The sequence below is a fragment of the Plecotus auritus genome (assembly GCF_963455305.1).
Source record: "Plecotus auritus genome assembly, chromosome: 2".
Classification (NCBI taxonomy): Eukaryota; Metazoa; Chordata; class Mammalia; order Chiroptera; family Vespertilionidae; genus Plecotus; species Plecotus auritus.
In genome coordinates this window covers 1703357-1720076 of record NC_137771.1, presented here as the reverse complement: position 1 = coordinate 1720076, position 16720 = coordinate 1703357, and the positions used below count along the sequence as shown (strand labels likewise).

At 65.3% G+C, this 16720-nt stretch overlaps 2 protein-coding genes across 2 annotated transcripts in view; one reads left to right on the top strand and one right to left on the bottom strand.

The window, feature by feature from the left end:
- Window positions 1-935: 935 nt before the first annotated feature.
- TPRG1L (tumor protein p63 regulated 1 like) lies at window positions 936-3636 on the bottom strand. The gene is made up of 5 exons (XM_080655381.1): window positions 3364-3636; window positions 3188-3279; window positions 2926-3102; window positions 2014-2167; window positions 936-1375 (listed from the first exon to the last, which is right to left on the bottom strand). Exons 1-5 carry the CDS (start codon window positions 3553-3555, stop codon window positions 1181-1183), a joined length of 810 nt encoding a protein of 269 aa, XP_080511507.1. The 5' UTR covers window positions 3556-3636; the 3' UTR covers window positions 936-1180.
- A 7818-nt stretch (window positions 3637-11454) lies between these two features.
- Window positions 11455-16720, top strand: part of MEGF6 (multiple EGF like domains 6) — a gene marked incomplete at both ends in the record, with an annotated part of 73523 nt that continues 68257 nt past the window's right edge. The window contains 2 exon segments of the mRNA XM_080655490.1: window positions 11455-11564; window positions 15807-15941. Coding sequence (XP_080511616.1) covers window positions 11455-11564; window positions 15807-15941 — 245 coding nt within the window.

The following is a 16720-nucleotide window of genomic DNA, read 5'->3' as shown; positions in this document are numbered from 1 at the left end:
CTCTGGGGTGCAGGAGGGAGCCCGGGGCCCTGGAGGGTGAGCCACAAGGCGGGCGGTCAAGGCCAGTCCCACCTGCTGAGCGGGTCCCGTGGGAGTTTCCACCCCGGCCGTGGCCCTGAACACACCGGCAGCTGGTGCAGGTGCCAGGCCGCCAGGGGAGGGGCACCCAGAGCCCTCGTCACCCTGCCAGCCAGCGGCCGCGCCCACTGCGGCGACAGAAGCAGTTTGGGCCTCGAAATGCACTCACGTCTCGGTAGTTGCACTTGTTTCAGTAACTTCAGAAAAGGACCACCACCCAGTCGGTTCTAAATGCCTTTACTACCTGAAAGCAGAGGTTCGGGGCCGGCCGTGCAGGCAGCCCGCCTAGCGAGGCGCCGCATCCGGGTCCGTCCAGCCCAGCCGGCCACCCAGGGCTGGGAGCGAGGAGGGACCGCGAGCCAGTGCTGAACAAGCAGCATAGCAGCGAACGTCCAGTCCGAGCGGCACAGCGGGCCTGCGCGGGGCCAGGCGTGAGGAGCTGAGACCCTGGCAAAGCCTGTGTCTGTGTGGGAGCTGCTTCGTGAGAACACGGCTCCTTATCGAAGTGCTTCCTCTAAAAGCAAACGGAGCGATTCCCCTTTTAGACACGAATGTGACAACAAACCTAGAGCGCAGCAGCCGCCACCGCGGGCCTCGGCGTCTCATCAAGGAGCGGCCTGCAGAGACGGCAGCTTCCGGGCGAGGAAGGTGCAGATTAACTTCCCATCAGACACCTGCTCACACAGCAGCTGTCCGCCCGGGAGCCGACAGGCAGGCTGCTGGCTGCTTTTGTCTTTAGCTTTAAAACGTGGGTTACGTGCCCGAATACCAAGCCGGACACAGTGTAAACTTGTGACGCAGGCACTGGTGTGAGGTGCCCGCGAGTGACGCTGCCCAGCTCGGCCAGCGGACGCTCGTGCAACCACAGGACGTTTATTAACGGGCGGGCGGGCGGGGGCGGGGGCGGGAAGGCCCAAAGGACGCTCCCGGAGGCGGCAGCGGCCAGCAGGGACAGCTGCGTGCAGTCCGTGCCTGTCTAGCGTGTGACCACGTGTCCACACCCACCTCAGTATACAAGTCACGTGACTATGCTGTAACCCCACTCAGACCCGTGCAGGGAAGGAGCTGGCCCCAGGCCGCGCCGATCCAGCCGCCGGCTCCCCTAGAAGCCGATCTTGCCTCTGGTCATGGAGTAGCCCAGCTTCGCCTCGTTGTTGATGAAGGACATCAACCCCACGTAGGTCTCGATGAGGAGCGGCTGCTCCAGGACCAGCACGCTGGTGGCCTGTCCCGGCAGGGGACTGTCTTTCTGGGCTTTTTTGACAGCTTGGATCAGCAGAGACTTGAAGCTCTCCAACTTGAAAAAGAGAAAACAGCTGATCAGAGGGAGCCGTGAAAGAAAGCGCCGCCCCCGGCCCCCGGTCTGCGCCAGCCCAGCCCAGGCCTCTCCATGGCCCCTGCCCGCCTGCTCGGCGGGGCTCTGGAAGCCTCGGATCGCAGCTGTGCTCACTGCCGGGCGACAGCCAGCCCCGGAGCCTCGCTCTCCACGGGCCTGAGTGGCTTAGCCACAGCGAGCTACCAGCCCTCACCACCAGCCGGGAAGCCGGCCAGGTGCAGGTGGACTAGTGGGCGACCTGCCAGGCCCGGCGCTGCCCTCGCCACTGGCCACGGCCTCCTGTGATGAGCACGCAGCCTGCCTGGCGCTGCCACAGGCCGGTCAGCTGCCTGCCCCGAAGCCCTCTGGGCCCTTTTCCAAGACAATCACGGCCACAAGGGCTGCCTTAGGAAGTGGGGGTGACCAGTGGCTGCCAGCCACGTGGGGCTACTTAACCCTAAGTCCGCTCACGTTACTGAAAATGGAGAGCGTGTTTCCTGTCTTGCCACCCACTCCTCAGTGCTCAGCAGCCACGTGCGGCCGCCACAACGGGCAGTGCAGGCCTGGAACCCTGCCACCCCCCCCCCCCACCAGGAGGCGCTGCGGCCACGGGCTCTTACTTGGCACAGAGAGGCTGTCTTCTCATCCGCACCGGCCATCGGATGTTCCACGAACGTGGCGTAGGGCATGTTGGTGGACCAGGGGTTCCACCTGTGTATGAAGGAGGCCCGGCTCTGCTTGTCCCACTGAACCCGAATCCCCAGGCCTTCTCGCCTGCGGGGTCAGAAAAACAACCGACGTCACCAGCAGGCCCCGGCCTCCACGGCAGCGGCTCAGCGACGGGTGTGACATCAACAAGCCGGTTCGTGGCTGAAGACAAGGCCTTGGCCTCGGGAGTAAGCCGCCTCCAGAGAGAAGAGCCGTTTCACACCTGGCTGGCCGGTCATGAGACACTCGTGTCTGCACTTATATTCACTTAATTGTTCATGCTTTCTGAGAAACTGAGTGTTTGGGTTAATAACGACCAACGTGTGGCAGGCAATGGGACTATACAGAGGGGCTGACTACGCTGTGACACCTCCGTGACTGCAGGTCCTTCTACCTGACGCCCGGCGCCTGGGGAACGCCTGCAGCTCCTGCTTCCCGAGCTCCCTGCAGACCTGGCCTTGGGAGCGCTAGCATCCAGTGCAACTCGGTGGCCGACTCCTGCCTGGGTGGCTCATATCTTAGGGGCCCGCTCCAGCATGAGGATGGGCTCGGGTTAAAGCAGTGCTACTGCTGCCTTCGAGGGCGGGCGGGCGGGCGGGCGGGCTCCTCGTGGGAGGAAAACGCTGCCTGGCCCACTTCGCCGTGTGCCTGGCCCACCGGCCCACCAGCCCAGCAGCTGTTTTGGTGCTAGAATTCCTTTTAGAGCCCCGGGCGCGCCCAGAAGGCACTGGTTTCCACTCTGAGACTAAGGGCTCTGCGGCGGAGGGGCTGGTGTGAGAAGCGCGGGTCGCGAGGCCCTGGGCCCGGCCCCGCTGGACACTTACTTGTTGAGCGATTTCGGGGGGAACTGGAACTGCCCGCAGGAGATGGTGTCCACGGCGCTGAGGGCGATGCGCACCACCTGCTGGCACTGCAGCGCGATGAAGTCGTACTTGCAGATGAACAGCGACTGGTCCGTGATGAGCACCAGCCGCTCCTTCTCGTTGTTCCAGTGATCCACCCTGCGGCAGGGCACGCACCCCCCGTCACCCCGCGCCTTCGCGCTCGGGCGCTGCAGGCCCGCCCCCACCCGGGCGCCCCGCTTACTCGGTCAGCAGCCACACCCCCTGAATGTCGCCGTCCTCCAACGGCCGGACCACCACGCGGATCTCGTCCACCGCCTGCTCGATGGTGCCGGGCTGCGCGCAGGCACAGGGCGGGGGTCACCCTCCGCCCGGGCCCCCCCTCTCCGCTCCCCGCCCCCGGCCCGGCCCCAGCCTCACCCGGAACACGAAGTACTCCTTGACGCGGGCGCGGCGCGTGGGATCGTGAACGATGAGCGGCCACAGCGTCTGCCGCAGCGGCGTGTCCGGCCGTCCCCCGCCCGCGCCGCCAGCCCCGACCTCCTCGCCGGTCGCCAGCACCGCCGTGGGGCTCGTGCCCGCCGAGTCCACCGAGTCTCGCAGCTGCAGCATCGCCGCGCCCGCCGCCTACCCGGACCAGGGCCCGATCAGGCCGCAGTCGCCACCCGTCTGCCTTCTGCCCAGCCGGCCCGGGCCCGCCCCGCCCCGCCCCGCCCCGCCCCGCCCTCCGGGTCGCCGCGATTGGCTCCGCCTCGCAAGCCCCGCCTCGGGCTCCGGACCCTCCGGTCCCCGCGATTGGCTCTTGGCCATCCGTCTTCCGCGATTGGTTCGGTCTGCCGCTGCTCACAATCGCTCCCGCCCCTTGCGCGCAGGAAGCGCACACCAACTTCCTGTTTACGAGTGTGGGGGGAAGGGGCGGGGTCGAGGCCAGTTGCCAGGGAGACGAGGAGGGGCGCCAGGATGCCAACGCCCCTTCGCAGTAACGGACGCCCTCGTGCGGCGGACTCCCCGGACCCGGCCACGACCTCCGGCCAAGGAGCCGCCCCGACGCGGCCGAGGTCACGCAGCCAGGGCGGACAGGATTCCTTCCAGGCGGGTGGGGCGGACACTAGAATGGCCACTGCTCCTCCGCCAGGGGTCGCTCACTCTGCGCCGTCCCTGCCCCACCCACCCCGAGGGCTGTGCGCGCCTGTGGCTCTCACCCGCTGCCCCAGCGGCCGTCGAGCCCCCTCCTAGCCCCATCGCCCGCGTCCATGCTGCAACACCTGTTTCCAGACCCGCCGAGGACACCGTCACTCAGCACGACTCTGCTCCGCTCGCTGCTCTTCCATAACAACCGCTCCCTGCACGGGTCACTGCGTGCGCCCTGTTTGCTGGGCAAAGGCCTGGAGCTCGTTCCTGGCGCAGGGTCGGCACTTGGGACTGACAGCACTTGCCTAGTTCTTCACATGCCACGGCCGCCAGGGGTGTGGGCGCACCTGTGTGAGGCTGCAGCTGAAGACGTGGGCGGGGGTGGTTCTGGTGACCGCCCAGGCCGCGGCTGGCATCGCTCTCCTGATTAGCAAAGTCCCTAAAGTTGGTGCAGACTCGGATGCCCATGGGGTTTGTGCACAGTTCAAGGGCCCTCCCAGCCTTCTGCTCCTCGAGCCGCCCTCCCCCACCGCAGGTCCTGGACAGCCACACACCCCCCTGCTCGGATGTCAACATGGACAGACGGGGCACCGAAATGCCACAGATACTGAGTATTTCTGGTACTTTGCCTCCCAATAAAAAGCCTTAAAGAGTGCTGAGCGAGTGCAGGAATATAGGTAACAGCGTGGGTCTAGCCCTCCCACCCGCCTAGGTGGAGTGGGGACAGCTGCCGCCCTGCGAACCGGTGCGTGCCTCTGGCTGACCCTGCCATGCCCAGTCCGTGTGGGGCGGGCCAGGATCGGGCTCCGGAGCCGATGGGGCTGCAGGTGCCCGCTCACCCTCTCCTGAGTCTCCCTGCACTACGGAGGGGCTCGGAGCAGAACCAGGGACCCACCAGTGAGGGCACTGCGCATGTGGGTGCGGAAGCCTGCTTGCTGGGGTTGCATCTGGGCGGCTCCACTTCTGTCCCTGGACTTGGCCGCAAGCTCTCCGTGCCTCAGTTTCCTTTTCTGGTGCATGGGGTTAATGCTAGCTTCTGCTAACGGGTGCTGGGAGGAGTCAATGAGCGCATGCCTGTGACGCGCTTGGCACTCTGCCTGGCCCACGCGCAGAGCCCTCTCCGTGCCAGCCGGTCCTCACGCTGTTGCTGGCCCTCGCAGAGCCAGCTGTGCTGCAAATACGGCCTCTGCTCCCAACACAGGTGCGGCAGTGTGACCCCCTCTGACCCGAGAAAACAGTCTCACGCCCTGCCACGGGGGCCCAGCATGCGCCCTGACCTGGAGTCCAACCAGCACCTCTCAGTGCACAGGGTGATGCCCCACCAAACGGGCCGCACCCCACACCCGCGGCGGCGCCTGTCTTTTTTGCTGCTTCTTTCCTGGGGCTTTGGGAAGGCTGTTCCCACTCCGGCCGGCAGGTGGCAGCGTCGTCCACGCGGGCGGAGCACCGGGCCCTGCGGGGTGAACCGCAGTGCGGGATGAAGTCCGGACCATCGGGAGGGGTGCTCCTCCCAACTTCCAGGTGTCAGCCTCTCACAGGATCGGGGGGCCCACCTCTGACATCTGTCTCTGGTGGAAGCGGGTCGTGGGCGGGTTGGGGCCAGACAGGAGCCCTAGGTGAGACCTCAGAGCTGCTGGGCGCCGGGTGCTGGGGAGCTCGGGGGCCCGGGTGCAGGCGGCGGCTCCGTTTGGCGGTTCACGCGCCGCCGGAAGGTTCCTCCGTGTGCAGGGTCTGTGGGCGGAGCTCACCTTCCAGAGAAGCCGCATCGCGCGCGGGCAGCCTCTCCCTCCTCCCTCCGGGGGCCCAGGGGGCGGGCTCCGCGGCCCAGGGCTGCGGCTGAGGATGGAGAGTGACAGCGTTGCATCCAGAGGCTCCCCTCCCCGCGCTGTGTCTCAGCCAGGACGACGCTGGCCACGCGGTCACCTCCTGGCGGCCGTCCGTGGAAGCGGGCGGAGGCTCCCTGGCTCTCTGGACTGAGCAGACGGACCGACCGCTGGGGCCGCTGTGCATGCGAGGCCCCGGACCTGGACCGCCTCGTTGATGAGCTCGCCTGCCCTCGGGTCAGGAGTGACAATCCAGACGAGACTAGGTTGTCATGGCCCGCGGCATCAGCTCAGGCAGATGTGGGGGCTGTGCTGACCTCGCTGTGGGACCCCCTCTCCGGCTCTGGGGGGTGGAGGGGGTTAGAGCAGGACCTCAGGGCGGAGCAGCTGCAGGGGCTCAGGGAAAGCGGGAGGCTTTGGAAATGACCAGCCACGCTGGGGTGCGGCCCCCCTCCCCCCCACATAGGATTTCCCTGGGCCCAGGCCATTTTTATTATTTCCAGCAGAGGTGAGACGAAAACACGGAACAGCGGTGTCTTTTAAAAATGCCTCTACACTGGAGACAAAGAAACAGGTCACAAACGAAAGAAATGGAGGAAAGCAAACGACTGGATATAGAGTTCAAAACCACGGTTATAAGGTTTTTCAAGAATTTCCTAGAAAAGGCCAACAAATTTAGCAAGACCCTCGAGGATATGAAAGAGGACCAACTAGAAATTAAACATACACTGACTGAAATAAAAAAATATTATACAGAGACCTAACAGCAGACTAGAGGATCACAAGAATCAAGTCAAAGATTTGAAATACAAAGAAGCAAAAAACACTCAACTGGAAAAGCAAAAAGACATAAGAATCCAAAAATATGAAGATAGTGTAAGGAGCCTCTGGGACAACTTCAAGCGTACCAACATCCAGATTATGGGGGTGCCAGAAGAAGAGAGAGAGCAAGATACTGAAAACCTATTTGAAGAAATAAGGACAGAAAACTTCCCCCACCTGGTGAAAGAAATAGACTTACAAGTCCAGGAAGCGCACAGAACCCCAAACAAAAGGAATCCAAAGAGGACCACACCAAGACACATCATAATTAAAATGCCAAGAGCAAAAGACAAAGAGAAAATATTAAAAGCAGCAAGAGAAAAACAGTTAGTTACCTACAAGGGAGCACCTGTATGACTGTCAGCTGATTTCTCAACAGAAACTATGCAGGCCAGACGGGAGTGGCAAGAAATATTCAAAGTGATGAATAGCAAGAACCTACAACCAAGATTACTCTACCCAGCAAAGCTATCATTCAGAATTGAAGGTCAGATAAAGAGCTTCACAGATAAGAAAAAGCTAAAGGAGTCCATCACCGCCAAACCAGTATTATATGAAATGCTGAAAGGTATTCTTAAAGAAGAGGAAGAAAAAGAAAAAGGTAAAGATAAAAATTATGAACAACAAATACATATCTATCAATAAGTGAATCTAAAAATCAAGTGAATTAAAAATCTGATGAACAGAATAACCTGGTAAATATAATAGAATCAGGGGCATAGAAAGGGAGTGGGCTGATAATTCTCAGGGGGAAAGGGGTGTGGGGGGTGCGGGAAGAGACTGGACAAAAATCGTACACCTATGGATGAGGACAGTGTGGGGGAGGTAAGGGCAGAGGGTGGGTTGGGAACCGGGTGGAGGGGAGCTATGGGGGGAAAAAGAGGAACAATTGTAATAATCTGAACAATAAAGATATATTAAATTAAAAAAAATAAAAATAAAAATGCCTCCACACTCGCTCGGGTGGCGCTTTGCCAGACGTGAAGGGAAACGTGTTCCCTCCGCACACCTGCCTGCGTGAGCTCCAAACCTTCGACTCTGTGATCCCTGAGTGGCCACCTGGGTGCTGCAGCGGGCAGGCCAGCGGGCCTCCTTCCGGCCCAGGGCAGGCAGGCCACAGGGTGGGCGAGGGGGAGGGGTGGGAGCTGTGTGGCGGCAGCAGGTCAGACCACCGTGACCTTCTGGCTTCCACATGTGGCGCCTGCTGCTCAGGGCTCTCTACCCGGCCTGAGTGGGGTGCATAACGCTGACCATAAAAATAAATCAGCCAGTTATTTTTACCTGCAAAAACGGGTTTATTCAGGAATAGCAGAGAATTGCTATTCGGGTCAAGCACACTAGAGCGAAAACTATAGGCAAGTCCAGCAGGCAAAGGGCAGGAATGCTACGTCACCGAGAAAGAGGAGGTGGGGAGGGCTGCTTTAGAGGAACGTGAGAGTTCAGGGTGCTGATGCTTCTCATTGGCTGAGCTTGTTGCTGGGCGAGGAGAAAATCTCCCTCCTGCTGGGGTAGTAGCGACACTTCCTGTCGGGAATGCCAGCCATGTCTCTCTTCCTGCGGGTGTGTAGTTGGCATAGAGCAGTGGTGGGTGTGGACGCTCCTGGCCTCTCGCCTCCATTTTAAGTGAGGTGTCCGTTACTGGCTTGTACCCTTCTGCCTGGTATCCCACACCCCACAAACGAAACCACGTCTGTCCCTTAGAAGTCGAGTCAGCGAATCCCAAGGTGGAATGGGATGTCTTGCTACCGTTTGGCTAAAGGCTTCCGGGGTGGGAATTGGGGCTGGGACTGCACCCGCCCGAGCTCCAGCCTTGACTCCTAGGGTGTCTGAAGCCCTGGATCTATGGAAGCCGGTGGGTGCAGGGGGGGGGGGGGACCGGAAGGCTTCCATTCCTCCATCCTACATCCGAGCAGTGCGCCCCGGCTCGGGCTGCTCCGTCCAGAGCAGCTTCCCGCCCCTGGTGGATGCAGGTGGGGACCGGAAAGAGGCCGTTTCTTCAGGATGAGTGAGTGTTTAGCGCAATCGCAACAGAAGTCCAGAGCAGCGTTGAAGGAACCCCATAGAGGGACTCCAGCGTCCATTTGGAGGAATGATGGGCGAGAATGAGCAGCGTAATTTGTGGGAAAGTGGCGCAATGGGGGTGCTCCCTGTGCCCATCTAAGCCTGTCCTCCGCCAGCTGCCCGGGCACACCCTCTCCTCCCACCGTCAGAGCCGCCGAGAAACCACGTGGGGTTGGAGCACGAATCAGCGGAATTACCCGCAGACGGACTGGTCTAAGCGATTTTACCTGCCCGGCAGGTGGCACTGGAGCCACCGGAGCACGCAGCGGGGTGAGTCCCACACGGGACAGATGCGTGCGAAGCAGCACCCTCCGGGCAGGTTCTTGGAAGATGAGGTGGCAGGGAGCTGGGGAGCGGGAGGCCCGGAGCCCCACTGTGGGCCGGCCCTGCCGCTGGGATCCCAGCCAGGGGCCGAGGAGCGGGACCCAGCAGGGCGGTCACGAGGTCGCGCTGGGAGCATCAGCGAGCAGGATGCTAACCTGCAGCTGGGGTGTCAGGGACAGTGACATCTGTGGATGGAGCTGTGTCCCCCCAAATCCATGTGTTGAAGCCCTGAACCCCAACGTGACTGTATTTAGGTTCGGGGCCTTTAAGAAGGTGGTTGAGGTCAAATGAGGTCATAAGGGTGGGGCCCTGACCCTCCAGGGCTGGGGCCAGGTAAAAGGGAGGAAGAGACCCAGGCGCTGTCTGTCTGTGTCCGTCTGTCTCTCCGCCATGTGAGCACAGCAAGAAGGTCGCTGCCTGAGAGCCTGGGGGAGCCCTCACCAGCTCAGATCCGCCTGCCAGCCACTGTGGGCCGTGGCGTTTTGTTGCAGCCCCCGCCCCCCCGGTGTTAGTGGGTGTCTTAGATTTAGAGGCAGCAGAGTAGAGGGTGGAGTGAAGGTCCCCGGGGCCAGACCCGTGTTCAGTTCCCAGATCTGCAGCTTACAAGCCGGCGATTTGGGGGTGTTCCCCTCCTGACCTCAGGTTCCTGTCTGTACCGCAGGTGACAGCAGCTCCCTGACGCTCCCCCCGCAGTGAGGAGGGCTCAGTTATGGGGGGCACTGTATCTCCACGGCCTCTGGACAGCTGGGGTCCCCCTCCTAAGCCCCGGCCAGCCAGGGGAACCAGTCTGTGTGAGGGTGGGGGTTCTGGAGCCTGCAGGTCACGTGGGCACCTGGAGTGGGGGAGGAGAGCCCTGCCCGCGGGGCAGCGAGGCTGCCCTGTGCGCGCTCCGTGCTGGGCCCCGCGGAGGGGGCGTGTGCAGGGGGCGGCTCGGGCTCCGCGCAACCGCATGTGACTGATGGGGCGCCCAACTCCTGGCCACCCATCATCTGGCCACCCAGACTGCATCTCCCTCTGGGGACCTTCCGAGGGGACTGTCCCGCCCCAGGGCCCATGGAGCGCCGGGCCCTCGCCCCGGAGGATGGGGTTTTCAAACCCAAACGGGTTTAAAAGCGTCCTGGCTCGGCAGGCGGTGGTGCTCGGGGGTTGAGGACAACCTATGAACCAGGAGGTCATGGCGTGATTCCTGGTCAGGGCTCAGGTCAGGGCGATCCCCAGTGGGGGGCGTGCAGGAAGCAGCCAATCAATGATTCTCTCTCGTCATGGATGTTTCTATTTCTTTCTCCTTCTCCCTTCCTCTCTGAAATCAATAAAAAATATTTTTTAAAAAGAGCTCTAGCTCGTTTGGCTCAATGGATAGAGCGTTGGCCAGGGGACCTGAGGGTCCTGGTTCGATTCTGGTCAAGGGCAAGTACCTTGGTTGCAGGTTCCCGGCCCTGGTCGGAGTGCGCGCTGGACACAGTCTATCCATGTGTCTCTCACATGGATGTTTCTATCTCTGCCTCTCCCACTCTCTAAAAATCAATGGAAAAATATCCTCGTGAGCATTAACCACGACAGCGAGTCCTGCCCTGGACCACCTGGGGAGCAGGGCGCCCACCACCCAGGCCACAGGCCACCGAGGGGATGGGTGCCAGGGGTGACGGGGCACGGAGCATCCGGGGCAGGACGAACCAAGGCCGCTTCCCTCCCCACGGGACTTAAGAGGGAAGGAGGGCTGAGGGCTGCCCCGAGGACGGAGTCTGGGGTCCGGGTTCCGCGGAGAGCAGCCTTTGCCCGGGTGAGGGGCGTGCCCCCACCGGGGTTGGTCACTTGGATCGCGCGGGACCCGGGGCTTGGACCGGAGGAGCGCAGTGAGCTCCAGGGGCCTGCGCGGGCCGGCCGGGCGGGGGGCTGGCGTGAGGACCCGGGCGGGGGCTGTGGGCGGGGCTGGAGGCCGGGGCGGGGCCACAGCGGCCCGGGCGCACTGGGGGCGTGGCCGTGCGGGGCGGGGCAGGTCTGGAGGGGTCTGTGGGACCGGCTGTGGGCGGGGTCGGGTCTGGGGTCCAGCCGGGGGCGGGGCGAAGGCGGGCCGGCTCGCAGCGCGCGGGGCTGGACGCGCACGGGGCTCACTGCGCAGGGTGTACCCTGGCGCGCCGGTCTCCGCGGCCCCGGGCGCGGGCGGCAAACCGAACCCCCGCACCTGCAGCGACCTCGGGCTCGCGGGTCCGGCGCGGGCACCTGTGGCTGCGCTCCTTGTCCCCCAGGCCCCGCTGGGCCATGGCGCACGAGGAGGCGGCTCGGAGGGCTCGCCCCGGCCGTCTGTGAGCTGGGGACCGAAGGAGGGACACGGCGCGGCGCCGCGGGCGCGATGCCTGCTTTTCCGGAGGCGAGGGCGGCCCGACGCGCGGTGGCCCTGGCCCTGGCGCTGCTGCTCACCGTCGTGCCCGGGGGCGCCCTGCTCCGCCTGCAGCTCAGCATGTGAGTGGGGGGAACGGGGGTGCTGGGCGCGACGTCCGGAGACCCGGGCCCTGGGCGGCTTTGTCCCGGGGGCCCTGAGAAGTGGGCTCTTTGCCGTAGCTGGGGAGGGGGAGGCGAGACGAGGTTCCGGGGCGGGGGGCCCTCCCCCGGCCTCTCCCCCTTCCCTCTGCAATGGGGGTTGCACGCTGAGGCGGATGCCCCGAGGTGAGGGAATCTGGGTCCCGGCCAGGCGGGGTCCGCCCCGGGAGCCCGGCTTGGAGGGGGCAGAGAGGAAGCAGCCAGCTTCCACTTCCTTCCAGAGCCGTCTCCCGGGGCGGGGGCCGGGGCGGGGCGGCTGCGCCCAGACAGGGGCCGCACAGGCTCGGTTTATGCGTTAAACACGTGCGCTCTGGGGCCGAGGGACCAGCAGGCATTCAGCGCCAGAATGGGCAGGAAGCGAGGGTCAGGGAGCCGCGAGCGGACTGGATTCTGAAAGATGACTCTCCGCGGGCTAGCGGTCCCTCTGAAGCCGGCGGTCCCCGTGCTGGTCCCCGAGGGGAGCGGGGCCGCAGTGAGCCGAGCCGGGCGGACGGGGGCGGGGAGCCCGCTGGCAGCCCCCAGCCCAGCGCTCCCCCCGCGGGGGCGGGCCTGTCCGGCTCGGGAAGGCTGCCGGGGGCTGCAGAGGGGCGGGCGAGGGCCCAGGCCTGGGTTGGGGCTCCGGTCCAGCACCTCCCCAGGAGCCGGGGCACCTGGCCACGCAGGACCCACTGGACACGCTGGCAGGTGGAGCGGCAGGGGTCGGGGTGCTCCAGGGAAGGGAGGTTTCTGAGGCCTTGCAAAGGGGCGCAGCCTCTGCGTTGGGGGCCTTTGCGTCCAGAAATGTGAGCAGCCCCAGGCCCGGCTGCAGAAGTGGTGACTTCTGCCGGACATTCCTGTCTCCTGTGACCCCAGGGGATTCGGCGTGTGGAGGGGAGCCGGCCTGCTCTGAGTGGGGACCCAGGGGCTGGCCAGGTGGGCAGGCGCAGAGGGCCCTCGCCCCAGGGCCCGAGTGGAGAGCCAGCTGCCCTTCCTGGGCCCCTTTCCCGAGCCCCAGGGGATGTGTTGTGACCACCTGCTCCCCTAGGGCCTGGGAAGTCTGCAGCCAGGGCTCAGGGACTGAGGGCGGCCTCAGTCTCCTCCTGCTCCACACTCTCCTCCCCTGTCAAATCCTGGGCTCCTCCTGGGGCCCCCTCCCTGGGTGGACAGCGGTGCCCCCCTCCTGCCCCCACCTGGAGCGGACGCACTCGGGGCCGCTGTTCAGCCTGCCTTGTTCGCAGTGAGTTCCGTGGTACCGCCGAGCACACCTCCCGTGGCCCTCTGTCCCCGAAGCGGCTGGCTTGTCTGACTGGCAGTGGGTGGAGGGGGGACCTGCAGTGGGACCTGCGGTGGGTGGAGGGGGGACCTGCGGTGGGTGGAGGGGGGACCTGCGGTGGGTGGAGGGGGGACCTGCGGTGGGTGGAGATGGGACCTGCGGTGGGTGGAGGGGGGACCTGCGGTGGGTGGAGGGGGGACCTGCGGTGGGTGGAGATGGGACCTGCGGTGGGTGGAGGGGGGACCTGCGGTGGGTGGAGGGGGGACCTGCGGTGGGTGGAGATGGGACCTGCGGTGGGTGGAGATGGGACCTGCGGTGGGTGGAGGGGGGACCTGCGGTGGGTGGAGGGGGGACCTGCGGTGGGTGGAGGGGGGACCTGCGGTGGGTGGAGGGGGGACCTGCGGTGGGTGGAGGGGGGACCTGCGGTGGGTGGAGATGGGACCTGCGGTGGGTGGAGATGGGGCCTGCGGTGGGTGGAGGTGGGACCTGCGGTGGGTGGAGGTGGGACCTGCGGTGGGTGGAGGGGGGACCTGCGGTGGGTGGAGGGGGGTGGGGGGGTGGAGGGGGGTGGAGGTGGGTGGGGGGGGGTGGAGGGGGGTGGGGGGGTGGGGGGGTGGAGGGGGGTGGGGGGGGTGGAGGGGGGCGGAGGGGGGTGGAGGTGGGTGGGGGGACTGTGCAATGGGGTTGCGCTGGGCGTGGCTGGCGGCCGAAGGGGGAAGCGCCTGCCCCCCTGAGGTTCCCAGGCCGAGGCTGTCTGCCGAGCGGAAGGTGGGGGGCAGGTGGCCCCTGGAGCTGCCAGAGGGGCAGAGGAGGGGCTGCAAGGTCCCGGGAGTGCCTTGTCCTCGGAGGTGCTGCCTCCTGACCTGCACCTTGTCCTGAGCCTCCGCGGTGGCCTTTGGGGGACCCACGGGAGGGAGTGTAGGGGGCCTGGGGGCCTGGGGAGCGGCGTGGCCGGTGCTGTGGCTCCTGCTGACCAGGGGATGGGAGCAGGTCTGGAGACAGGGGGACGGCGTCCCCAACTCTGGCGCTCTGGCTGGCGGTGGGAGCAGGGCTCAGAGGAGACATCTGTTCCCTGGGGGCTGGGGTCCCCTCGGCAGCCGTGCTGGGAACGCGGCCCGGCAGCGGGTTCGGTTGACCCCCTGCCCCCGGCAGGAAGGGCCCTCCAAGCTCAAGTCAGGTCTTGCAAGGGGCTCTTGCCATGACCCTCTCAGACCCTCATGGCCCAGGGCTGCAACTGGGCCCACCCCACCCCAGTGCTTCCCCACCGGGGCTGCCCCAGGCGGCGGGAGGGGGTGGGGGTGCAGGGTCAGGGCCCAAACCCAGTCTCATGGAAACAGACACGAAGGAGATGCTTCTCACAGCCCAGCCACCCTCCCGCCCTCCGGGTGAGGGGTCACCAGGTGTCCAGCTGTGAGAGGCTGGCTGCCCTGGTTCCCCATCCTCACCTCCTGCCCTGGCTCCCCATCCTCACCTCCTGCCCTGGTTCCCCATCCTCACCTCCTGCCCTGGCTCCCCATCCTCACCTCCTGCCCTGGCTCCCCATCCTCACCTCCTGCCCTGGCTCCCCATCCTCACCTCCTGCCCTGGTTCCCCATCCTTACCTCCTGCCCTGGTTCCCCATCCTCACCTCCTGCCCTGGTTCCCCATCCTCACCTCCTGCCCTGGTTCCCATCCTCACCTCCTGCCCTGGTTCCCCATCCTTACCTCCTGCCCTGGTTCCCCATCCTTACCTCCTGCCCTGGTTCCCCATCCTCACCTCCTGCCCTGGTTCCCCATCCTCACCTCCTGCCCTGGCTCCCCATCCTTACCTCCTGCCCTGGTTCCCCATCCTTACCTCCTGCCCTGGTTCCCCATCCTCACCTCCTGCCCTGGTTCCCCATCCTCACCTCCTGCCCTGGTTCCCCATCCTCACCTCCTGCCCTGGTTCCCCATCCTCACCTCCTGCCCTGGTTCCCCATCCTTACCTCCTGCCCTGGTTCCCATCCTCACCTCCTGCCCTGGTTCCCCATCCTTACCTCCTGCCCTGGTTCCCCATCCTCACCTCCTGCCCCTGGTGCCTTCATCGTTCTGTCTTGGGGCCTGGACCACCCCCCAGAGGAACAGAGCTCCGCCCACCCTCCCCTCCGACTCTGGGTGAAGGCCGCCAGCCCCCGGAGCCCCGTCTGCCTGGAGGAATGCCCTCCACAGAGCGGGGCTCACGGCCTGGTTTGGGTTACCTCCCCTGGCCCAGGTGGAAGCAGGGCCCGACTGCCAGGCCCCTGCCCGCTCCGGGCGTCTGCCAGGCGCCCCTGCCCCGACCTGTGTGGGCAGAGGGTCCTGTCTCTGCTCCTTCTACCCTGCCCCCACCCCCCTCCTCCTCCACCCCCAAATGGGAAGCTGCTAACATGCTTCTGAGGTGGGGTCGCCTCCCTGACCAGCAGCCGCCCATGTGGCTGAGGTTGGAGGGGGGCTGGGAAGGAAGGGGGCCCTTCTGAGAGCAGCACCCCGCTCCCCAGATTCCTGCCCCGCCCCAGTGGCCAGACCACTGCCCCGCAGCCTGGGCGCGCCCCAGTGCCAAGTCCGCGTCCTCCCGCTGGGGGTGGGGCTGGACACAAGGGGGCCAGTGCTGGTGGGAATGGGGGCCGAGACCCAACCCAGCCGCCGGGACCAGCAGTTCTCAAAGGCGAGTCTGCATCCCAGTCCCCGAGGCCCGGCTTGTGGCCGCGGGGCTGTAGGGTCCGAGTGCTGATCCCGGGAGGAGTGTGTGTGTGTGTGTGTGTGGCTGGCCTTGGGTCAGGAGGCTGGACGGGGCAGATGCTGGTCTGGGAGGACCCGGGGCCAGCAGACAGCTGTGGGGTGGAGGGTGGTAACGCGGCCAGATGGCTTTGGGGAAGGGGTCGGGCAGAGCCGCTGACCCCTGTCCTCTGTCCCAGGCCCCACGTGTGTGCCGAGCAGGAGCTGACCCTGGTGGGCCGCCGCCAGCCCTGCGTGCGGGCTTTCAGCCGCGCGGTGCCTGTGTGGAAGCCAGGCTGCGGGCGGCAGGCCTGGTGCGTGAGCCACGAGCGCAGGTACGTGGGTCCCGGATGGGAACGGGGCTGTGCGCACATCAGGAGCAGGGTGGCCGGGCGGGGATGGTCCTGGTGTCGGGGCCACCTGTGCCCCCCCAAGCCCCTCGTCGGACTGAGGCCAAGGCCTCCCACCCCCCACCCCAGGGGCTGAGGCTGGAGCACAGCTGTCCTGCTGGGCGGCCCTGGGGACCTCTGTGAGCGGGTGGGGATGGGGACCTGGCAGGAGGGAGGGGACCCTGTGGGGGAGAACCCCCAGGGAGGCGGGGACCCTGTGGGGGAGGGTGCTGGCCACGTGGAGGGTGGGAGCCGGGCCCGGCCTGTGAATTCCCGCTGGAGCCTGACCCCTGGCCTCGCGCCCGAGCTGGTGTGAAACCTTCTGTTGCTCAAGATTTTATTTCAAAATCAAACGTGGGGCGTGCCTTTGCACACGCACCTCTCCTCTTCACTCCATCCGGCTGGGCCCCATTGCAGACCTGGAGGGGGGCGGGGGGGGGGCGGCTCCATTTGGGCAACTCCCGCCTGGAAGCTGGCGCTGCTGGGCAGGTGGGGGAAGGGGCACAGAATGTTTTGATGGGCGTGGTACCCGGCCTTCAGAGGTTTGGGGGAGTCTCCTACACGGTTTGGGGGAGTTGTCCGCGAAGCTGCTGTGCCAGGGGCTCTGGGGCACCTGCCCGCAGCCTCGGGGGGCGGGGGGCACAGCTCTCATTTAAATGTCCATCTGCTGTAGGTTCAGAGGAGAAGCGAGGGGGTCCATTAAGCTCCGCAGTGGTTCAGGGGGC